Below are 25,557 nucleotides of genomic sequence, written 5' to 3' on the forward strand. Positions count from 1 at the left end.
ACGTGGAAGAAAGGATAAAGTCCAAAGGGTTTATTCAGTTCAGTTCAGTTGCTCAGTCGTGTCCAACTCTTTGTGACCCCATGAATCACAGCACGCCAGGCCTCCCTGTCCATCACCAACTCCCGGAGTTCACTCAAACTCACGTCCATCGAGTCAGTGATGCCATCCAGCCATCTCATCCTCTGTCGTCCCCTTCTCCTCCAGCCCCCAATCCCTCCCAGCATCAGAGTCTTTTCCAATGAGTCAACTCTTCGCATGAGGTGGCCAAAGTACTGGAGTTTCAGCTTTAGCATCCTTCCTTCCAAAGAAATGCCAGGGCTGATCTCCTTTAGAATGGACTGGTTGGATCTCCTTGCAGTCCAAGGGACTCTCAAGAGTCTTCTCCAACACCACAGTTCAAAAGCATCAATTCTTTGGTGCTCAGCTTTCTTCACAGTCCAACTCTCACATCCATACATGACCACTGGAAAAACCATAGCCTTGACTAGACGGACCTTTGATTATTACCTATCAGAAAACCCAGAATGAGGGCTCTGCATCTGTTGCGTAGCTGGAGAGGAATTGAAAGAAAAAAAAAAGTACTGGAGTCATTCATGTATTTCGCTCCATGGAAACCATGTAATTGGCATATACAGCTCAAACCTAACTGAATCAGGGGTTTTTGTGAATTTCTTTGTGCTTTTGTGTGGGATTGAACAGTTAATTGCTTTATTGACTATGCCAAAGCCTTTGACTGTGTGGATCACAATAAACTGTGGAAAATTCTGAAAGAGATGGGAATACCAGACCACCTGACCTGCCTCTTGAGAAACCTATATGCAGGTCAGGAAGCAACAGTTAGAACTGGACATGGAACAACAGACTGGTTCCAAATAGGAAAAGGAGTACGCCAAGGCTGTATATTGTCACCCTGCTTACTTAACTTATATGCAGAGTACATCATGAGAAATGCTGGGCTGGAAGAAGCACAAGCTGGAATTAAGATTGCCAGGAGAAATATCAATAACCTCAGATATGCAGATGATATCACCCTTATGGCAGAAAGTGAAGAGGAACTAAAAAGCCTCTTGATGAAAGTGAAAGAGGAGAGTGAAAAAGTTGGCTTAAAGTTCAACATTCAGAAAACTAAGATCATGGCATCCGGTCCCATCACTTCATGGGAAATAGATGGGTAAACAGTGGAAACAGTGGCTGACTTTATTTTTGGGGGCTCTAAAATCACTGCAGATGTGGATTGCAGCCATGGAATTAAAAGATGCTTACTCCTTGGAAGGAAAGTTATGACCAACCTAGATAGCATATTGAAAAGCAGAGACATTACTTTGCTAACAAAGGTCCGTCTCGTCAAGGCTATGGTTTTTCCAGTGGTCTTGTATGGACGTGAGAGTTGGACTGTGAAGAAAGCTGAGCCCCGAAGAATTGATGCTTTTGAACTGTGGTGTTGGAGAAGACTCTTGAGAGTCCCTTGGACTGCAAGGAGATCCAACCAGTCCATTTTGAAGGAGATCAGCCCTGGGATTTCTTTGGAAGGAATGATGCTAAAGCTGAAACTCCAGTACTTTGGCCACCTCATGTGAAGAGTTGACTCATTGGAAAAGACTCTGATGCTGGGAGGGATTGGGGGCTGGAGGAAAAGGGGACAACAGAGGATGAGATGGCTGGATGGCATCACTGACTCGATGGACGTGAGTTTGAGTGAACTCCGGGAGTTGGTGATGGACAGGGAGGCCTGGCGTGCTGTGATTCATGGGGTCACAACGAGTCGGACACGACTGAGTGACCAAACTGAACTGAACAGTTAATAGTAAAACTATTGAAAATGGACAGTACCACTCCTCCTTGCATTATTAAAGGCAAAGTTATGGATTATTTTTTTAATATTTTAATGTATTTTATAGTTGATTTACAAGTATAGTTGATTTACAATATTGTGTCAGTTTGGGGCTATTAATTATTAAATTGAAGAGTGTTAATTCTAAGAAAGAAAGCTTCATGGTCCCACCAGAGCCTCATAATAAGGCTTCCTAAGGCAGACAAGGGATCAAGGAAAGCTTCCCCAAGGACATGACATATGGGCTGAAAGCTTACAGACAGTATATCTTAGCCTGAAGAAGTATTGCATGCACTGGGAGTGTTAAGACTTCATTTAGATTGGGCTATCTCACTTTGAAGAGGAATATTGCCAAACTGAAGCTCTGTCATATGAGGAACCAGAGGCAGCAAGCCAGGAGTCACCAACTTAGGAGGAAAGCTGTTTTATCAATTCTGTGTGGCCTCAGAGGAAGAATTTACTCCATTTCTGAATTAATCTAGCATCAAGGTCAAACTTAGAGGCTCCAGACATAAATATCTGGATTTGAGTCCTGGATCTGCCATGAATAACAGCAACAATAACATATATTGCATAGGACTGTTGAGAGGATTAAATGAATAAACCCATGTCAAGGGTCTAAAACAGTGCCCAGAACATAGCAGTCACTCAATACATATCGGCTACTAGTATCACTAAACAGGTATTGTTGTTGTGAGTTGCTCAGTCATGTCCAACTCTTTGCAACCCCATGGACTGCAGCATGCCAGGCTTCCCTGTCCTTCACCATCTCCTGGGGCTTGTTCAAACTCACATCCATTGAGTCAGTGATGCCATCCAACCATCTCATTCTCTGTCACCACCTTCTCATGCCTTCGATCTTTCCCAGTATCAGGGTCTTTTCTAATGAGTTAGCTCTTCTCATCAGGTGGCCAAAGTATTGGAGCTTCAGCATCAGTGCTTCCAATGAATATTCAGGACTGATTTCCTTTAGGACTGACGGGTTTGATCTCTTTGCAGTCCAAGGGACTCTCAAGAGTCTTCTCTAGAACCACAGTTCAAAAGCATCAACTCTTCAGTGTTCAGCCTTCTTCATGGTCCAACTCTCACATCCATAGATGACTACTGGAAAAACTATAGCTTTGACTGTATGGACCTTTGTTGGCAAAGTAATGTCTCTGCTTTTTAATATACTGTCTAGATTTGTAATTTTCTTCCAGGGAGCAAGCCTCTTTTAATTTCATGGCCACAGTTGCCATCTCCAGTGATTTTGGAGCCCAAGAAAATAAAGTCTGTCACTTTATTTTATATTATATAGTTCTTATTTATATTAGATAATGACATGTAGGTATATATCATTATATAATAGAATGGTATAGCAATCCAAGTTGTTGAGCAAAGTCAACTGCATTATTTGGGGGAAAAAAATAACCTAAAGTGTTTAGCCAGAGATTAGATGATCATCCGGAAGAAACCAGGAAGAGCTGATACCTGCCGTGAGTAGGCAGATACATTGTATGACATCTGGTCTTTCTGACTTTCAGATTCCACAATTTCATGTGTAGAAACTGGGTATCCCAAGAGTTCTTCATTTCAAGTAATAGATGTGTTCCTGGTAGCAAGTGATCAAATGTCCTGTGGCACTTTCCTTGTCGGGAGAAAATATCTCTCTTTAGGTTCGTAAGACGATAGATCCTCAATTAGGACATAGCTGTGAGTTTCAATCTGTGTTGAGTCAAATTTCATGGAAAACTCTGTTTTCAGTTTAATAAGATGGAAACAAAGACTACAGCATTTTTAATAAGCGTTCATTCTAAAATGTAAAATGAGGGAATTTTTAACCACCACAACCATCTTTTAAACGCTTCCTGTTAGTAAAGTGACTGTATTTTAATCGACTCAGCAAAGAGCAATAAAGTTAAAAAGTACAGATTTTTTTTTTCCTTTCAAGGCCTTTCCTTAAAATCCTTGATCTCAGTGAGACCACTAGTAATCTGTGAATTATCTAGGTTCTCAAAATGTAGAAAAGAAAGAAAAAATTTAGAGGAAAACATTGGCCCCTTTTCCTGAGAATTCAGCCAGGCTGATTTGCTCAATGGCTAACGAGTAGCAGCAACTACACTAAATACCAGAATGGTCAGTGCAATTAATGCAATTAAAGTAATTAGTCCTGGCAGCTGTAAGGTCAAATAGAGGTGGCTTCGTAACAGCAATCTGCCACTGCAAAATTACTGACATTTCCAACTAAATTATATTCTCTAAATTGTTGCCTTAATGCTAAATAAATAAAGTTATGCTAATGTAGAGACTGATTACAGATTGAAATTAGCACAATTGCTTGTTATACAGTCTGCTAGGGTTAACATTTTTTAAAAACATAATTAATGGCCTTTGCTTACTGTCTCTGGTTATAGATCCTGCAGCTCATTTGCATTCTTTTGCAATATGCTGACAGTGCTAAATGTCTAAGAAGAAAGATCTCATCTGGAGGCAGAAAATGCGTTTTGCACATCATGAAGCGAAAACTTGTTATGGTTTTAGGCCAGCATTAATAACAAAGATGACCAGAAAGAGAATGGATCAGAATGAAGCAAGAATCCGTTTTGCTTTTCAGTCTTGTGATCCGAGCCTTTTCTGGAGTCAATGTGAAATGTAATTGCTCTTTTGACCTCTATCTTCTCTCTCCCCAGGTCTGAGGAAGAGCTACACTGGTTGATTATTGCAGGAATGAAAGGCACTCTGACCTTGTCGACCAAGCGCCTTGCGGCTTTCAATGTTGCCCATTATACTGAAGGCAGGCAACTCCTGGAGAGAGGCGGAATCGACAGGAGAGCTGCTCCCTGGGCAACCTGCCAGAAAAGGCTTCAGCAGCCGCAGTTCAGACACCGCCAAACAGCTCAAGCAGCAAAGGAAACGGTTGGGGGAGGTGGGGGAGATGATGAAGGAAAGACAGAGTATATAAAAATATTGTCAGCACACAGTTTAAAGAGCTTTCAGGCATCTATGCTATAGGGCACCTTTTGCTAACACCGCCCCTCATCATCTGCCTGAACTGAAAACCAACCTGGGAAGAAAGAAGCAACCAATGTAAGTGCAGCTATTCATTTCCTAAAATAGGCTGTCCCTCACTCCAAAGGGTTTCTGATAATACTCCTATGTAAATCAGAATGTACAGTGTGTTTCCAGCAAAAAGTGGGTCAGGGTGTTTAGTTACAATAATTGTTCTAGAGTATAAATTATTCTCTACCAACCTAGTTGGGTTATTTTTAGAATGCATGGTTCACAGAAGGATTAGGGTACAACAGGCTGGCTCCTTCCAGCTCTCTAGTTAAAGCCTGCGTGTCCTTTGCATCTCTGCTAGTTCTACTCCAATCAGTTCTATTCAACACAATTTTATCAAGCATTTATTATGTGCTTCAGCACAGTGGGAGGATAAATGACATGCAGAGTGTGCCTATGAATTAAGGCGACTGGTCGACCAATCAAATGCAGAAGTGGTGCCATTTCTTTCGTCACTTCATTTCATTCATTGAGGGAAAGCACAGAGGCCCTGCTGTGAGTGACAGAGACATTGGTGTTAGGTTTTCTAGATTCTGACATTCATTTAAGTCTTACAGTAAGCTTTACATTCATATTGTCAGCCCCACTTTAGGAAGAGAAGATTTACTATAGTAATAAAGTCTTTGGAACCTGGAATTAGCCAGACTTGGGTTCAAAATCAATTTTGTTACTACTCAAAATCTGTGCAATGTTGGAGGAAAAAAAAAAATCAACCTATTTCTGGGCTTTGGTTTGCCTAATTCCTATCATGAGGGAGACTAGATGGTACTAAGACCCTTTCCAGCTGTGTGGTTCTATAAGAAAGAGTGCTCAGCAAGCACACATCCCAGATTTTCTGGGAGACCCCACCGCAAAATATTATGGCTCATTTTGCCTATAAAATTATTTATGCCCATCAATTGCTGAATCGCCATCACCTGATTTTTACATTGAAAGAACCGTCAGAGGTAGGAAAAGAATCATGCAAAAAAACTGAGAAGAGTGGTGTTAAAAGATAAATTTCAAAGAGAGGTAAAATCATGACCCTCATACAGATACAAAAATGAGTACATATTAAAGATTTGGTTCTACTCATTAATCAAAGACCGATGTTGTAACAGCTTCAAGAGAATCTGAAGAGACACATTTCAAGATCAGGAATATTGAAATGAGAATGCAAATAGAACAAAACTGGTTATTTTCCAGGGAGAGTGGAGAGAAATCAATTGAATCTCTACCAGACCGGGAAGCATTTGCATGTCTGTCAGTTACCTATAACATACAAGTTGTAAAATAGCTCAAGGACGGTGAAGGCTAGAATCAGGTAACAGGAAGGGTGTACCGGGTACAGACAATGCAGTTTCCCATGAAGCACACTTTTTTTCCTACAGTGGAAACAGCTTCATGTGAACTATGGCATGTCATTGTGATTTCTGGTTCTTTGCTGGCTGTCAGGGGAAGGGTCTCAGTCGGGGCTTGGGTGTGAACAAGAGTCACCTGGGAAATTCCAGATCAGAATCACACCTCCAAACTGCATCCAGGGTTCTAACAAATGTTTAAACTATTAGATGGCTTCTTCAGCTGCTTTTTGAGGTTGAAGTTATAACTGAAGGAGACCTTGAAATTCAGTTGTGTGTAGTATTTATAGATGTGATATTTCTTCTTGCTCCTTTGAGGAGCCTTTTGGACTTTTCTTGATGTGGTTTAAGGGTCATGAAACTGTTAAATGTTTAGTTAAGGGCTAAAGACCAATGTGAAGCAAAGGCAAGGCAAAGTCAAAAGGAGAAAAATAGGGATTAAAGAAATAAAAAGAGAGAAGAAAGCTTTTTCACAGTGGGTTTGGTGCCAGAACACAGATGTCATGAAAACCACCACTAACCCTAAGCCAGAATGGGAAAAGAATAGACTCATAACAACATGATCATCATTGAATACATAGATTTGGAGAAGTCTACTATCTGATCTATAAATGAGTAGGGCTGACCAAAAAAAAGAAACTATCAGAAAATTTGAGGATTCTAATGAGAAGGGAAAGGGCTCCTTGAAGGAAATCTGGGTCTTAGATAAGACTGAAATCAGTTTTTTCACCTAAAAACTGAAGGTGAGCTTGGTCTTACCATTGATACCTTCCTATGGAAATTAAAACCCAAGAAGTATTTTGTGACCATCACTGATGCCCCAAGACACAGAGACTTTATCAAAAACATGATTTGGGGCAATCTCTGCCTGACTGTGCTGTCCTGATTGCTGCTGCTGGTGTTGGTGAATTTGTAGCAGGATCTCCAAGAACAGGCAGACCTGTGAGTCTGCCTTTCTGGCTCCCACACTAGGTATAAAGCAACAAATTGTTAATGTTAACAAAATGGATCCCACTGAGCTACCCTATGGCCTGAGGTGATACAAGGACATTATAAAGGAAGAGTCAGAACCACATTAAGAAAACCTGGCTCAACACCAACACAGTAGCAGTTATGCCAGTTTCCTTTGGGATAGTGACAACATGCTGGAACAAAACGCTAACATGCCTGTGAAGTCACCTGTGAAGATGGCAGTGCCAACGGAACCACACTGCTTGAGGCTTGGGATTAAGACTTCCCTGGTGGCTCAGATGGTAAAGCGTCTGTTTACAATGCGGGAGACCGGGGTTCGATCCCTGGGTTGGGAAGATCCTCTCCTGGAGAAGGAAATGGCAATCCACTCCAGTACTACTGCCTGGAAAATCTCATGGACAGAGGAGCCTGGTAGGCTACAGTCCATGGGGTCGCAAAGAGTCGGACACGACTGAGCGACTTCACTTACTTACTTACTTCCCAACTCATCCAAGTGACAAGCCCTTGCCTCTGCCCCTCTAGGACAGCTACAGAATTGGGAATATTGGCATTGTCCCTGTAGGCTCAGTGGAAGTGACTGGTGTTCTCAACCCTAGCATGCTAGTCACCTTTGCTCCAATCAACTGAAGTCAGATCTGTTGAAATGCACCACGAAGCTTTGAGTGAAGCTCTTCCTGGGGACGGTGTGCGCTTCAATGTCAAGAATGTGTCTGGCAAAGATATTTGTCAAGGCGGTTTGTCTGGTGGGACAGCAAGAGTCATTCACCAGTGGAAGCAGCTGTCGTCATGGCTTGGGGGATTATCCTTGACCATCCAGGCCAAATCAAGGCTAGCTACACCCTGGTACCGCATTGTCACACATCTCGCATTACTTGCAAGTCTTTTTCCGTTTTAATTTATTTCTAAAAACCCAATACTGTATTGTAAACATATTGAATTAAGAGAGATATAGTTATTTCTAGTTCTGAAAGGAAAATTGGTGAAAATGCCATTCAACTAAAATGAAATGTAAAAGAGAAAGAAAAACATGAAATGTGGAGAACTTCATGGTGGTTCTAGGATGACTGTGCAAATCACTAACGATTGAGAGCTTGGCACCAAAATCTCAGCCTCTGTACGCTAGAGCCAAATCAAATCTCAGAGACAGAATTTGGGGTGAAGTAGAAAAAAATAGCTTTATTGCTTTGCCAGGCAAAGGAAACACAGAGAGATCCTGCCCTTGAGATCTTTGTGTCCCAACGAGATGAGGACATGAAGGACCTGATGGGGAGTTTTATAGCATGGTTTAAGGGTGGGGTTGCCTCAGGTGGTTTCAAGGCTGTTCTTCCCTTGATGAGAAACTTCTAATCTGCCCTTTTGAACTCGGGGAAGGTCATGGAGGCTAGAGTCTTACCTGCAAGAAACGGGGGACCCCCAAAATAGTTTCAGAAAAACTTTTGGGGGTCCCCAAAAAGCTCTCTGTGTCCAGGAGCCCGTATGGTACCCCTCTTCACCCTCTGTTTCAAGCTAAAATGGAGGAAAGATGGGTTAGGGTCAGGGCACACTAGACCTTCTGTTTAGTAAAGCTTTATAACCTCCCAAGATACTATCCCAGAGTCACTCTTGAAATAAAATTTGAAGAAACTAGGTAACCCTCACACTCAAAGAAGTTAACTCAAAATGGGAGGCAGCATTATCTTGACCAAATCCTTTGAGAACTGTGGAATGTCTCAAACCAGGAAGGAGGGCCTGTGGATTTTTGACATGACAGTGTAGCTGGGCCAGCAAACTCCCAGGTGGCAGGGTGATCAGTACGCTTGGATGAGGCAGAAAGGGTTAAAGCAACCAGCACCATGGAACAAATCAAAGAATGCTGCTTAAGCCTCTCTGCAGTCAAAGTTGCCCATAAATTGCTTGGTGCTACAGAAGAGTTTCTTTCTTTTCATTGTTTTAACCTAGGGGGTGAAGAAAAATAAATCAATGTCAGATTAAAAAAAAAAAAGTTTCTGGTAGCTCCACACAATATATTAAAAATGAAAATACTCTTTTGCTTGTAGGGAGGAGAGAAAGCCAATAATAAAACTTAGTGAGGCTTCCTTCTAATAGTACACATTGTTTAAAAGGAACTTTAGAGCTATTATCCCTCCTGTGATCTTCCCCCAAAGCTACAAAGTGTACAAAATCTACCCATATTGCATTGCTTTCTAGCTGTCATGTTTTTAATACTATCATACACACTGTTCCAAATTTTGAAAAGCCCATTCAGTGTTTTATACAAAAGCAAGTTACCAGAAATGGGCACAGAGCACACTACTAAATATAGCAACCCGATTACTGTCATGTAAATTATCTCCTCTACATAGCGCTAGAACAATGAGATAAAAGGTTTATCTTGACAAAGTTTGAATAAAGTAGAGGTGGAATTGATTCAGACTCTCCATAACTTCTCCATCCGCAGACAGTGGTGGGGGGAGGGAGGAAGAGCTCCTCTAATTTCAGTATCAGCACGTCCTTCCTGTTCATTTGCATTTGGGGAGTTTTTCCACAGTGTATTCATTTGCCAGTGAAATAATGTGTCTCTGCGTGATCAGATAAGAGAGGGATAGAATTACTAATGATGAAAGGCAGCACAAGGGCAAGAAAGCAGAGCAGCCCTTCCTTTTCTCTCCTAATCTGGATGGATCTGAATTTCAGCCATCTCTTTTTTTTTTTTTTCTCATGATGCTGGTGGGTCCGTTTTCCAAAGCTGGGTTAAGACACTGCAAATTGAGTCCTTTTTTTTTTTTTAAGTGCTATTCAAAGAAGGAATGTGATGTCATTGTGCTGACTGGCTGTTCTATTCCACTGTTTGTATGTACTTGTCAGTTAATAAATTGAGGGCAGTTTAAATCAACTGTCACTCAATAAGCATCAGCTGTTTTCCAGGTACTACAGAAATAACAACACAGAGGTCTTGTCCTTTAAAAAAGAATTTTAAATAGAAAGAAAGCTTTAATTCACAGAAATGTTTAATGGTAAGAGTAGTGGGATGTTACTAGTAGCAGAGTCATCAGACGAACAAAGATAGAAATGTAAGTTAAATCAAAGATGTGGAGCTGATATCTTATTGGGTACTGTCTTTGGGTAAATGTAGGGTTTACCCAATGCGCTCATTGGACAGCAGCTCAGTGTTCCCTAGGACAAGCCAAGGTCAGAAAGCCAGCAGTGGGCATTGGAGGTGGAAAACAGAACAGTGACTTTTGAGTTTGAGAGTCCCTGGCCTGAAAACTAGACTATTACCCTGGCCCTTGTTTTTCTTTACGGCAAGCTTCAAAAAGTCTCTAGAAAAGGAAAATTGTGTCCTTTTAGGAAAAATGTGAGAAAGCAACAGCATGATGATCAGCACTTCAGTGATACAGGTAAAACAGAGACAAGTTTAAACATTTTTACATAATGAAGAGACCTGGGACACTTTTTAGAAGTAGCTTGTAAGTATGAAGTACCTAGTTGGCTGGCCCGACTTGGGGAGGCTTAGCTCCCTTTCATCTATTGCCTGCTGCCCTTTGGGGCAAGTACTTCCCTAGAATAAATGAGGTCTCTGGCGTGAGTAAAAACATGCCAAATTTGAAGTTGCTCTGCTCTAGGTCACCCAGAAACACCACAGCTCTGAGCTGGCTCCTAATCCACTCTTGCTTCCCCATGCCAGCCCACAGAGGTTAAGCTTGTTTGTTACTGAAACCCACTGAGCTGACAGTGACACCCTGGGCCTTGTCACCCACCGAAAGCAAAAGGGACTATGAAATAGCCACAGTCTCATAAAGAAAATAATGTTTCTTTAGTGGAACATTGCTGTCCACAAAGGAAATGTAGCTCCTAAATGGGAGAATACTTTCCAGGATTATTTGTCTGGAAGGTGACAATGTTATAGCAATAATCCTAAAAATGAGAATGCAATTATGAAGGAATGTTTTGCAACTCTGCAACCCCATGTTCTAAATGTATTCATTTCCCAAAACTGTCAGAACTTATCTCAAATTAGACTAATGCACAAACCAAAGCAACACTGTCCCACTGATTTTCAACCCCAGATCCCCATCGCACTGATGGAATGAGTTAGAGCGATGACAGAGGAGACAAGGAAGGGAACGGAGGGAAACTTGGCTAAGGTGGACTGGGTATGGACAGGAGGGACAGTGATGGAAAATTATATATCGGAACTAATGCCTAAATTTCCGGATGGAATGGCGGTGTTTTTATTGAAATAGAAATTCTGCAGGATGACTATATTTGGAGGAGAAAGACCATCATGGAGAAGAACCAGAAAAGAGAAATATCCTAAAAACGAGAAACAGGAACAACAGACAGAACCAGGACCCAGAGGAGATAGTTAGGAACCAATTCCGCATAGGAGTTGAAGGATTAACTTTAGAAAGAAAGGAGAGATACTGTTCCTCTAAACTAGGAAACATCTTGCTCTAAGTTGGGAAACTCCTTCCTTTAAACTCGGAAACTAACATATACTGATGGCTTTGCCGGAACCTAGCATGAGGCTTCAGCACTTTCTCATGTGTTCAGAGGCTGTTAAAGAGAGCAGGCTAAAATCCTATAACAGCCTTTATTCTCTCGTGTCTACAGGACAAGGTTACTGGCTATGATTTTTTTTTTTAAGTTGTGATCAGATTAAAAAAGATGGATACCTTTGAGGGTGTATATTGAGGAAGACGAAAGGAAAATGACTAAGGAAAAAAAGGAATGCCGGGTCGTATTGAGAGCTGGATGTGCACAGGTCAAGATCTTAATTTTTTTAGACAAACTAAATGCCATGTAACATAATCCAGTGAATATATCAATTAGAATGGGAAAAAAATGTTTTCTTCATTTTTAAAATGGTTATATTCTTTAAAGCTAGGCTGAAAAAGAACAGAGAAAAACAAAGTCACTAGCATATCTTCGCACCAGTGCTTGAAAGAATGGAGGGTTCTTAAATCCATGCCCTTCCAAGGTCAATAGGTTAAACACGAGTCTGTGTTACATGGGTTCAGAGTCCCTGCAGTGTTCCCAAGGGTTTAATCCTACAAATTGGCAACTCTGGGAGACAGAATTCTTGCCTAACTCCATGCACTCTTTTCACAGGTGTTTTATGAATCTCTGAAAGGTATAGTACACATGAATAAAAGAAATCTAGTCAAATTTCCTGAAAATGTTCCATATTCTATCAAAAATAGCTATAGTGAACTCTCACAACCCCAAGTTGAATAAATTGGCTCCTTGAATTTAACAAGCATCTACTCCCCACCCCCGCCATGTGAATGAAGCACAGTACTGGGTCCTGGGGGGTGGATACTATGATGATGATGATGATTTACAGGGGAGGGGGGACTGATGATTATAAGGTTTCCTCATGGGGGACTTCCTACACACCAAATACTGTTCTAAGCTCCCTGCATGCATCCATCTCAGTAAGTGCTTACTTGTAACAATCTTGCCACATGGGTCTAAAGTGGAAACTAAGGTATGTTGGTCTCTGTGTCTGCCTGAGGCTCCAGGTAGCAAAAGTCAGACCTTGAGGAAAGGCCACTTGTCTTTCCCTTGCTTCTCCCACCCTTACTTTCAAAGTGGTAGCAGTGACGTTGAACTCAGAAGTTAACAGGGAAAGAAAGTGGACTTTTACACCAAGATTAGGTATTGCGACAATAGACCGATTCTTTATTATCATATTAAATCCTATCAGATGAAGTTATCTTGTCATAAAAATATATCTAGAAGTGTAACAAGCAGTCTTGAAAAAAATTATCTTTTGATGGTTGATTATATTGGTTGATGGGTAACTGCTGAAGTCAGTTGGAAGCAACCATATACACAAGACAATCTTTTTTTCTTTTTTTTAACTTTAAAATATGACAGAAGTGTGAGTGCTTCTGATGAGAACTTGGAAGTGTGTGAAAAAAAAAGTATGTTTGCAAGTATTCTAATGGGATAATTTGTATTTCGAGTCTCTTTTAATTTAAAAAAGAGGAAATTATGTCTACTGGATATATCCAGAAACATTGTATACTTATGTCCTATGATAGTTTTAGGAGATTTTCTATTATCAACATTTTTAAGAATCATTTCCATATTGGAACCATTCCTTCATTAAACCGTCCATTGATCATTCCGTTTAATTTCTTATAACCCCACCAAAAACATGTCAGTTACCACTTGCACCTCAAGGATATATACAAATTTGTTATACCATCTTTAGAGAAAAGCTTGTAGATTTTTTAAGTGTTTATGATAAGTTTATTAACATTATTTAAATAATGACATAACCAGTGTTGATTTGCTACCACTACCTTGGAAACGTTTAAACATTATTATAACTTAGCTCCACATTCCAGTTTTATCTCCAAAATTAATGCTTTTAAGCTCAATTTATGCCTGTCAACAAGTAATGATCAGAGATGTAAGCTGGCTCATAATCCAGAGGTACTAGGTTACAATGTGTTACCATGGAAACTGTGTTTTATTGCATTTTCTCTTCTTGATTTAAGGCATTTGACAATCACAGCAACTGTTTGCCAGTCTTCTCACATCATAAAAAATTCAAAAACACAAACAACCAGTATGGAAAAGAAAAGAAGTTGGCAGGGAGATGTCAGGGATCCTCCACTGTCCTTGGACCTCACTAGAAACAAAAAGGGAATGACAGCCTTATGTTTAACATGGACCTTTTGTGAATAGTTTATCTCTCAGAAAGTCCAGGAGTGTTGGAAAATTCAATCAGTGGTTAGTCATAGAAGGGACCTGTCTGCCTGGGGTTCATTTTGTTTATTGCATCATATATCTTTTATGATCACTGGGACTTTAGACTGAAACAGCATTTTCTTTAACAAGAGCCATGTTTCCGTTAACATTGTTTATTGTATCTGAAACATTACTCTTTGAGTCACAGTACATTTTCTATCGAGCAAAGGTCTGCAACCGAATCTTGCATGAATGTGTTTATTCGGAATCTAGAGTTTAAAAAAGAGAGAGAGAGAAGAAAGAAGGATACTGGTCCAGTTCATGTAACATTAATCACTTTGCAGTGTTCAGCTGAGGTCATTGCCACATTCCTAGCAGTATTAAGGCAAGTCAAGATTAATCACGTACGTTAAACCTTGGAAGGAGAGCACATGAAAGGGATCTCAAATTAGACATTTCTTGAAAAAGAAGCAACTGTGGCAAAATGGCTAACTGCAGCTTGACTTTACAACGCGCTTGCTTTTGCTACATGGGGTCAATACCATCTCTGAATCGGTAGTCATCCTTCTTCCTATTTCTGCAAGTTTATAGGTCAAATTTAAGTTCCTTCAGAGCATTCCAAATGAAGACTCATTCACTAAACAATTTTTTAGTACATGCTAACCAGCAGGTAGTTCCAACCAGCTCAGAACTGTCCATGCAAAGTCAAACCAGACATGGTCCTCCCTCTTCTGCTCCCTCCAAGAACTACATGACCCACCCAGAGAGATGAGTACCAGATGGGCACAGTGTGAGCAGAGTTTTGTGGGAGTACAGAGGAAGGAATCATTCACTGTGGTGGGAAGTCAGAAGAGACTTTACTGACGTTAACTCTACAAGGGGAGAAAGGTAAGCAAAGAAGTCCAGGCGGGAGACCTGGTGAGCGCTCCCAGACGAATTAGTCATCTGATGGGACTGGAGCAGAAGCCTTGTGTGGAATAGATGAAGGGAGCAGCACAAGAAGAGATCGTACAGTAAGTCAGAGCTAGACTGCAAAATCTCCGAATATGTACTTCATTCTGAAAGCAATAAGAAGTCTTTGAAGAATTTTAAGTAGGAAAATGTAAAGAACCAGATTAAGTTAGAAACTGAATACAATTTGGGGTGAGGGCAGGTTGGATGGCAGGTTCATTAGTAAGAAATTAGAATCACTGTCCTCACAAAGGAGAATTCAGTCATCCATGAAAGTGATAACAGCTTATGTTTGGCCATAGAATGGAGAGAGACATATCTTATGAAACTAGATGTGACAGGAATAGTCACCTGAGTTCCTGAAGGGAGCCGAGGATGGATGATGGAGAAAAAAGAATCCATGATGGTGCCAAGGGATCTATCTGGGTTGAATATGCAGATGGTAATGTCATTAGCCAAAGCATCCAAGGTCATGAAAACATTAAAATGGTGATTTCTATTAGGATGCTGTACATACTACATAGCATTGATGAATGATATTGGGACTGGATATGCTGATTTGGGGACCATTAACTTATACCAGGTTAAGTCATAAGGGAAGATGAGAGTGCCTAAGGGGAGAAAGTAGGCAAAGAAGGAAAGACAGTCTAAGAAAGAGTTTCTGGGAGAGAAAGTATTTCTCAGTTCTGTAATAGTTCTCACATTGTGAAAAAAAACATGAGAGGCTTGAGGAATTTTTATGTTTTGCTCTATCTAAATAAATAATAAACTTGGCATATAGCATAATGTCTAAGAGAGAAAATATAAAAACATATATTTGGTTAAAAATATTTTACCCCTGGTTGCATATGTGTGTGTATATATATACATATATATATATTGCAATCTGTATTTAAGATGCTAGTGGGCTCATATTTAGAAAGAAATGTTTCCTATAAGAGCCTAATATTATTTTGAACCATTGCAACCTTAAATGTATATAATATGCATATTTAAACATGTTCTTATATTGTATGTGACAGATTCACATACTTCCCACATCACCATTGTACAGTTTCATTAAAGATTTATTTTTAAAATGTTTTATATTCCCATAAAAAGGAGAAATTAAATCATAAAAATACATACAAAATTAGTATTTATAGTCTAACCACTTCTCTCACAAAAAACCATTAGAGTTGGTGGCTGTCTTTACCATGTTGAATAAGGAGAGAAGTTTCAGGTAAGAGCTTAGTTTTTGCTCATGGAGTTTCATATTTCAAGGACTAAATTTTTCTAATAACATGGATATAACAAGTGTGAAATACAGACAAGTTGCCTTCTGGTAGAGGAGAGGGTTGAAACTGTATTCATCTATGTTCAGCCTCACCTTTATTAATATTGAAAATCAAGAATTGGTTATCATCCAGTATCAAGAAATCATTGGAAAAATTATTACTATGTATAGAACTCAGAAACACCATTTGGGGATTTACTGAAATGTTTGGCATGAGGTGATCCTCCAGAAACCTACTGAGGGATAGAAAGTGTCATCCAAAGACTCAGACCTTCTGTGTCCAAGGCAAGGTTCACTGTACACCCAGCACATGTACACAGCTTCCCATTTGTCTGAATGCCTGCTGTGCTTTGCACATGCTAACCCCTCAATACACTTGCACTGAACACATGGTACCCTGGGCTTCTCAGAGAGGGCCAGGCTCCATCGGACATGAGTCCTGCTGCCTCCAGACCATTCTTCAACAACCTATAGGACCAGACCAACTTTTAGGGCCACAGAGACTTAATCTCTGCCTCTTTTGCCTAATATGGTCCTCCTTCTTCCTCCTCTTCTTGACATGCCACATGGCGTATGGGATTATAGTTCTCTGACCAGGGATTAAACCCTGGGCCAAAACTGTGAGAACACAGAGTCCTGCCCACTTTACACCAGGGAATTCCCAAGTCTCCTCTTCTTATTTTAATCCCTATCAAAAATAAATAAATGCACGATTATCTGCGATCATGATTCCAGAGCTCACCATTCTTCCTGCCCCTCTGTTACCATTCTAGCTACTGCAGAGGAATCCTGCCCAGCAGTCCAAGAGCAGAAGGGCTGGGACTACTCTTCAGCCTAAGTTTTACGTGGTTGTCTTGAGGTGTCTTTAAAAGAGTGGAAACAGACTTCTGGAAAAAAGGTATTGCATTTTCTAGAAACTGAAAAAAGTGGGTCAAAGGCTTTTTCCAAATCTAGGACAAACCTATTTTTTGGCTAAGGACTTTATAAGACATTGCTCCATTTAACAAGCAAACCGCCTTGCCACATATCTGGTTCCTCTGAGAGAACTGTTCTCCCTAAGTTTGGATTATTGCTAAGTGTGTGATCATACATTTTTCACTCACATAGAGTTTAACCTTGCCAATAGTTCTCTTGGGACGCTTTGGGAAAATTAGTGTACAGACTGGCAAGTGAATAGATGGTGCGGTTAGCAGACCTGAGTTGGAACCCCAGCTCCAACACTACTTCCTGTGAGGTGTTGAGCAATTCTCTGAACCTCTCTCTAGCAATCACTGATTTATTACTGTGTAACAAAGCAGTCCAAAATTTAGTAGGCTACAAGTAATAGCGCTTTGGGGTTTTTCTGGCTTATTATTGGATGAGTCAGAAATTTGGACCAGGTTCCACTGGGGAGTTCTTTTTGGTCTCTCTTGGGGGTCACCCATTCAGTTAAGTCAGACAGTGGCTCAGATGGGGCTGCCTAGTCTCAGATGGTCTCATTTACACATTCTTCTGGAGCGCCTCCTTTCTCGGCCCCATTGCTGTTCTAGCAGGCTAGCTTACACTTGTCCACACGGTGGACTCAGGGTTGTAACCACCACCCAGAGAAAGCAAGGTTATGTACAAGCACTTTCAAACCTCTGCTCCTGTTTGTCATGTTCCATTTGCCAAAGAAAGTCTCATGGCCAAGCCCAAATTCAAAGAATAGAGAAATGAACCCTACCTCCTGTTAGGAAGAAAAGCAAAGTCACTTTGCAGAAAAGCATGAGTATGTGAATGGGAGGAATTATTACAGCCACCTTGCAAACAAACCCCATTTTTTTCACTGTGAAATGGAAATAATAATATATGGAATATAACATTATTATGAAAACTAAATTTATTTCCTCCTCTTTGCTAGTTAGATCATTAGGGTATAGAAATGGAAAAGTATGGGATAAAGTAAATTCAAATCCCATTATGGAGGGTTCTAAATGGTTGATTGAGGCCTTGGTTGATATTTATCTCATATAGCAATGGAGTCTTTCTGATACATCATGCAAAAATTGAATGACATGTCTAAATTTCTTTAGGGAATGATTACTATTTAATATTATCTGCTTCATTTGTTCATTTTCTTGTTTTATGATCTGATTATGCATTCCATCTGACTCCATGGACTTTACCACACCAGACTTCCCTATCCTTCACTATCTCCCAGAGTGTGCTCAAACTCATTTCCATTGAGTCGGTGATAACTTCCAACCATCTCATCCTCTGTTGCCCCCTTCTCTTACTGCCCTCAGTCTTTCATAGCATCAGGGTCTTTTCCCAGTCGGCTCTTCACATCAGGTGGCCAAAGTATTGGAGCTTTAGCTTCGGCATCAGACCTTCCAATGAATATTCAAGGGTGATTTCCTTTGGGATTGACTGGTTTGATCTCCTTGCTGTCCAAGGGACTCTCAAGAGTCTTCTCCAGAACCACAGTTTGAAAGCCTCAATTCTTGAGCACTTAGCCTTCTTTATGCTCCAAATCTCACATTTATACGTAAATACTGGAAAAACCTTCTTGGCCAGAAAAAAGGTTCTTAGTAGAAAAGCTATGACAAACCTAGATTGTGTTGAAGAGCAGAGACATTACTCTGCCAATAAAGGTCCGTATAGTCAAGGCTATGGTTTTTCCTTTGGTCATGTATGGATGTGAGTCCTGGACCGTAAAGAAGGCAGAATGCCAAAGAATTGATGCTTTTGAACTGTGATGCTGGAGAAGACTCCTGAGAGTTTGTTGGACAACAAAGACATCAAAGCAGTCAATCTTGAGAGAAATCAACCCTGAATACTTACTTGTTGGAAGGACTGATACTGAAGCTGAAACTCCAATGTTTTGGTCATCTGATGCAAATAACTGACTCATTGGAAAAGTCCCTAATGCTGGGAAAGATGGAGGGCAGAAGGAGAAGAGGGCATCAGAGGATGAAATGGTTGGATGGCATCACCCATGCAATGGACAAGAACTTGGGCAAACTTTGGGAGATGGTGAGGGACGGGGAAATCTGCCATGCTGCAGTTCATGGGGTCACAAAGAGTTGGACATAACTGGGCAACTGAACCACAACAACAGGTGGAAAAACCATAGCTTTGACTGTATGGACCTTTGTTGACAAAATGATGTCTCTGCTCTTTAATATGCTGTCTAGGTTTGTCATAACTTTCCTTCCAAGGAGCAAGTGTCTTAATTTCATGACTGCAGTCACTGTCCACAATGATTTTGGAGCTCAAGAAAATAAAATCTGCCACTGTTTCCATTTTATCCCCATCTGTTTGCCGTAGTGTGATAGGACCAGATGCCCTGATCTTAGTTTTTTTACTGTTGGATTTTAAGCTGGCTTTTCACTCTCTTCTTTCACCTTCATCAAGAGGTTCTTTAGTTCCTTTTCACTTTCTGCCATTAGGGTGGTATCGTCTGCATATCTGGGATTGTTGATATTTCTCCCAGCATGAACAATATAATGTACTCTGCATAGACGTTAAACAAGCAGGGTGACAAAATATAGCCTTTTGTTGTTGTTCATTCGCCAAGTCACATCCGACCATTTGCGACCCCATGGACTGCAGCTTGCAAGGCTTTCCTGTCCCTCATGATCTCCTGGAGTTTGCCCAAGTTGATGTCCATTGATTTGGTGATACCATCCAACCATCTCATCCTCTGATGTCCCCTTCTCCTTTTACCTTCGATTTTCCCCAGTATCAGGGTCTTTCCAATGAGTTGGCTCTTTGCATCAGGTGGCCAAAGTGTTGGAGCTTCAGCATCAGTCCTTCCAGTGAGTGTTCAGGGTTGATTTCTTTTAAGATTGACTTGTTTGATCTCCTTGCTGTCCAAGGGATTCTTAAAAGTCTTCTCCAGCACCACAGTTGAAAGCATCAACTCTTTGGCATGTCTGCCTTCTTTATGGTCCAGCTCTCACATCCCTAAATGAGTACTGGAAAGAGCATATGCCTTGACTATATAGACCTTTGTCAGCAAAGGGATGTCTTTGCTTTTTAGCCTTGATGTACTCCTTTCCTAGTTTTGAACCAGTTCCATGTCTAGTTCTAACTATTGCTTCTTGACCTACATACAGGTTTCTCCAGAGGCAGGTAAGGTGGTCTGGTATTTCCATCTCTTTAAGAATTTTTCACAGTTAGTTATGATCCACACAATCAAAGGCTTTGGCATAGTCAATGAAGCGGAAATAGATGTTTTTCTGGAACTCTCTTGCTTTTTCAGTGATCCAACGGATGTTGGCAATTTGATCTCTAGTTCCTCTGCCTATTCTAAATCCAGCTTGTATATCTGGAAGTTCTTGGTTCACGTTCTGCTGAATCCAGGCTTGAAGGATTTTGAGCATTACCTTGCTAGCATGTGAAATGAGCACAATTGCATGGTAGTTTGAACATTCTTTGGCATTGCCCTTCTTTGGGATTGGAATGAAAACTGGCCATTGCTCAGTTTTCCAAATTTGCTGGCATATTGAGTGCAGCACTTTCACAGCATCATCTTTTAGGATTTGAAATAGCTCAACTGGAATTCCATCACCTCCACTAGCTTTGTTCATAGAAATGCTTCCTAAGGCCCACTTCACTTTGCACTCCAGGATGGCTGGGTCTAGGTGAGTGATCACACAGTTACTCAAGTCATTAAGATCTTTTCTGTACAGTTCTTCTGTGTATTCTTGCCACCTCTTCTTAATCTCATCCGCTTATGTTAACTCCTTGCCATTTCTGTCCTTTATTGTGCCCATCTTTACATGAAATGTTTCCTTGGTATCTCTAATTTTCTTGAAGAGATCTTTAGTCTTTCCCATTTTTTATTTTCCTCTATTTATTTGCATTGTTCTCTTAAGAAGGCTTTCTTATCTCTCCTTGCTATTCTCTGGAACTCTGCATTCAATTGGGTATATCGTTCCTTCTTTTCCTTTCACTTCTTTTTTTTCCCTCAGTTATCTGTAAGGCCTCCTCAGACAACCATTTTGCCTTCTTGGATTTGTTTTTCTTTAGGATGGTTTTGATCACTACCTCTTGTACAATGTTATGAACTTGTGTCCATGGTTCCTGGGGCACTCTATCAGATCTAATCCCTTGAATCTATTTGACACCTCCATTGTATAATCATAAGGGATTTGATTTAGGTCATACCTGAATGGCATAGTGGTTTTCCCCACTTTCTTTAGTTTAAGCCTGAATTTTGCTATAAGAAGCTGATGATCTGAGCCACAGTCAGTTCCAGGTCTTGTTTTTGCTGACTGTATGGTGCTTCTCCATCTTCAGCTGCAAATAATACAATCAATCTGATTTGGGTATCAACTATCTGGTGATGTAGAGTCATCTCTTGGTAACAACCACCAATTTGCTGTGTTTATGAAATTATCTATCCTGTATATTTCATATAAACAGAGTCATATATTATGTCACCTTTTATGTCTAACTCCTTCCACTTAGCATGTTTTCAAGGCTCATTCACACTGTAACATATATCAGTCTTTTGTTCTATATTATAGCTGAGTAATACTCCTGTGTGTGAGTGTGTGTCTGTGTATCTGTTTGCCCATTCATCTGCTGAAGGGTATTTGGGTTTGTTCCGCCTTTTGGCTATTGCGAATAGCGCTGCAATGAACATTTGTGCACATTTGTTTTCAATAGGTCTCAAATCCCATTTTGGAATTTGGAATGTAGGCAGTAATTTCTAGAGCATAAGCCTCATTTAGTTCTTGCCTGTTTGTGATTTTCTCCATATTTCTTATGCCCCAGGATTTCTGAGAGTCATTGAGAGTAGCTTAATGATCATACCTACTTAATTATCATATAATTCTTAATTGAGTTGTTTATTCTATGGATTAATACAGCAGGTTCCAAATTTAATAGGACTTGAGACAGAACAGGGAGTAGGCTGGAAGAGATTAAGGAGAAGAGGGGTAGGTGTAGTTAAAATGATGACTTTTTAAAAACATGCACATTATAAGATAATCAATATACTCACCCAGTGACACAGTTTACGTTTCCCTCAGAAATGTTAGTAGCTACCAATGCTTTCTGAATTAGGTACTTGGAACCCCGTGGTAGTATGCTCAGTGCCATCTCCAGTGTTAAAAAGTTTTAATTTGCAATTAGATATATATTAAGCCATTAAAATATCATTGCATTTTAATGATTTGAATCTATGAAAATATGTAAATTAGTAATGGCTTATTAAACTTTACAGTTTCGGGTTATACAAAAAAGGTTTGTACGTATAAAATGTTGGAGAGAAAAATGTCTTTTGTGTATTTTATTACATCATCTTTAGCAGGGATGACAGCAGTGGAAATGCTCATGCAATTCATAATTTAAAAGAATAAATGTATTCATATTATGAATAGAAACTATTTCCGTGAAAGCCAAGTTCACACAGTTGTTTGGGTCTGAGCATGTTATCTTGATCCCTGGCACTCTATTTTGTGCTTTGGAAGGCTCTGCTCAATTCAAAACATAAATTTGGAAAAGACATCCTCACTGGAACCCTCTGAGAGCCTGTAGTTAGGGTGGTTACTTAAATATTATTTCCATAGCTACGCTGGCTTCTAGCCACAGCTGAAATGCATATCAACAAGCATAGTGTGAAAATGGGCAGGGAGGGGATAAAAAGAGGAGACAGAGGACACTAATTTTCCTTCTTCGGAGTAGGAGGTATAATGTCTTTATAAAGTAATAATTAAAAGAAAAACAATTACTGAAGCCTTATCTGGACCATGCAGCTGTACTTCCTCCTTTTGCATTAGCAGTGTTTCTAAGGTTATGACAAACCATGAAAATTGCATCTTTAGAGGAGTTTTATTCCTTTTCCTATGATTTGATTGAAACAGACAGCTACATTTTGTGTATATATAATTAGGCAGTAAAATAGGCTTTGAAGGCAGGTTTCCATTTAGTATGTGAGTCACACGCACAACAGCCTTTCATTCACCAGCCAAAGACTGATCTTTTTAATGCTTCAGCTCGCTCAACATGTTTTCTGAATGCTACATCTTGCACTGAGGGGGGAAGAAAAGGGAAAGAAAAAAAAACCAGCCTTTCACCCATATTTCTTTCTTTTCTTCATCTTCTTTCCGAAGGGAAACAATCTGAAAAGCCAATCTAGGAAGTCTTTGGCGATTTAACCTTACGACAAACTGATTTTTATCGTCCTTCTTCCAGATTGTCGTCGGGCACCAATGAATGCTGCGCCAGCTCCTGGCGTGTCTAATCCCTCTCATAAAAGGCCATTGTGGCAGTAAAACTGAGACCAATGGCTTTTTCATTCTCCACCTCTCAGCTCTCCAAAGTAATGGCACTGGGTCTCCTCCTTGTGTTTTTCTTTTCAGATGCATACTTTCTCCCTTTAACAAGGTTTTTTTTAAAAAGGAGAGGGAATGAATGAGGGGGGAAGAAGGAATCCAATCCCATTTTCTTAGTCCCTTCTGTGTAAGTGGTAGAAGTGAATTTTTTTTTTTTCCTGAACTTGAATTAGGAAGAGCATTTGAGATACAGCCTATTTTTATAAAAGTGATTTTCCTCTGAGATTTTGAGCACAATGAGAACAACTCTGGGTGTGTTTTTTCTCATAATAGAAATCAGGCTATCAACTGTGCATCCTCTTGCCTTATCTGATTGAAAAGCAGTCCCCTGTTAATCTCCACCCTTTCATCTCACCGTGTGCCATTTGCTATCTCCTGTGCTGTTCTGGCAAACCCAAAGATGGAGAGAAATAATATCAAGCTACTCGGCTGATTTAGGCAAGTGATAGTTTGTGTTTGTAGAATGCCTTTCATCTGAGGACCTCAAAGGGCTTGACGAACATTATCACATTCACGGGGCCCAGCTCCAACATAAAGGGCAGGGAACAGCCATAGTCATGTAAATCTAAGTTTCTAGAGTGATTAGTACCCTGGTAACCAAGAGAGATAAACTAGGTCCTCATTTTTGATGTGAAATTCGATGTCCATGCAGGAATTTCAATTTTCAATTCAGGCCTCACCACAAGATAAACCACTCAGTATTCAATTTACCTCCTAGGATGTCCCCCTGGGGAGTCTACTCCCCAAGATGAAGGGCTTTACATGACAGGCAGGTGTATATATTTCTTCAATTGTCCTAATCTAATAAAGCTGGACATGATTTATATGTGCAAAATGTTGCCATGTTAAATAATTCAGAATGAAACTGCCTTTTCTAGTTGCGCTACAAATAGATGTCAATCTGCATTTGATGGTGCCTGTATGCCGCAGGGACTCTGGACTGGCTGAAAGGGAATACATTCCTTCTGCTGGTTCTGGGAGAAAACACTGGGGACAGCGCCCCTGACTGAGCTGATGTGATTTGGGCCCAAACCAAATGAAATCTTTCAAAGTGGACTTTTTTTTTGCTGGTTCTGTTTTTGTGATTAGAAGGAGCAGCTTCCTTTGAAGATGGTGGTACCCATCAGGATTTCCATGTGAATGTGATACAGAGACTTTTAAAAAAAATTTATTCTACTGAAGTATAGTTGATTTACAATGCTGTGCTGTTTTCCATTATGGTTTATCACAGGATATTATGCTATATGGTAGGACCTTATTGTTTATCCATCCTATATATAATAGTTTGCATCTGCTAATTCCAAACTCCCAATCCATCCCTCCCCCTTGGCAACCACAAGTTGATACAGAGGCTTCTTGTTGTAAGAGATGTATGTGTATATGGTCAAGACCCAGGTTGGAACAATCAGCATCTCTTCTCAACAGTCCCCTCTTTTTGCTGACTTTCTCCTTCTTCACAATTCTCCCTTCGTTCTACTTCACAATCTCTCTCCCTTGCACTACCTGATTCCCCTAAAGTGTGGATTTTTGAAAAATTTTTTCGTGAAAACTGTATCTTGAGCCACATTTTTATTGCAGCTTATCTCAAAGTCATAAACTTTGCATTCATCATTTCAGTGTTATCCATTGAGACACGTGGATCTATCTGATTAGAACTCTATATTTCCCTAGCTTTAGGCTTCTGAACTTCTGAAGGTTTGCATTTACATGATAACGTATTAATAGAACAAGCATTGTTTCCCAGTTGGAGCCTTTTTGCTTATGACAGTGAAATGGCTACATTATGAAAATGATCTGGCCAGTGTTGAGAGTTTCTTGATAACTTCTGGATGCCAGCTTGTATTATCAACTTAGCCTGACTTTATCAGTGGTTATCATCAAACAAAGGAAAGTGATGTCCTGAGCCTTTATTTGTAAAGTAGGGAGACCACAGCAGTTAGTTATTTCATCAAGTCTTATTGATGATTTCGTCAAATCATCAAATTCCAACTGATTGGCGTCTCAGCTCTGTGCCCTGAAAGAGGCTGCAGCAAATGGTCAGGAGGAAGTGGAAGATGCCCAGGGAGCCCTCCTCCTGTGCATCCTTCGGTCACACAGAACCAGGACATGATTTTTCTGGGGCTGGCCCTATTTTTAGATGGACAGTGCTTAGTTAATATT

At 40.3% G+C, this 25,557-nt stretch overlaps 1 protein-coding gene across 4 annotated transcripts in view; it reads left to right on the top strand.

Moving 5' to 3' along the window:
- LOC147368971 (uncharacterized) overlaps positions 1–5,506 on the top strand; it is a 513,832-nt gene extending 508,326 nt beyond the window's left edge. For 2 of the 4 annotated variants that reach the window (XM_086410559.1, XM_086410565.1), the window contains one exon: positions 4,501–5,506. Coding sequence is in view for 1 of the 4 variants with exons in the window: in XM_086410565.1 (XP_086266691.1) it covers positions 4,501–4,506 (6 nt within the window). In the remaining 3 variants the exon portion in view is untranslated. Of the gene's footprint in view, positions 1–3,354; positions 3,487–4,500 lie in introns of all 4 variants that reach the window. The other 2 variants (XR_015167014.1, XM_086410560.1) reach the window with 2 other exon arrangements.
- The last annotated feature ends 20,051 nt before the right edge of the window (positions 5,507–25,557 follow it).

This window comes from Bos grunniens, chromosome 7 (genome assembly GCF_055505025.1).
Source record: "Bos grunniens cultivar Pamir isolate PY7600 chromosome 7, Bosgru_T2T1.0, whole genome shotgun sequence".
NCBI lineage: Eukaryota > Metazoa > Chordata > Mammalia > Artiodactyla > Bovidae > Bos > Bos grunniens.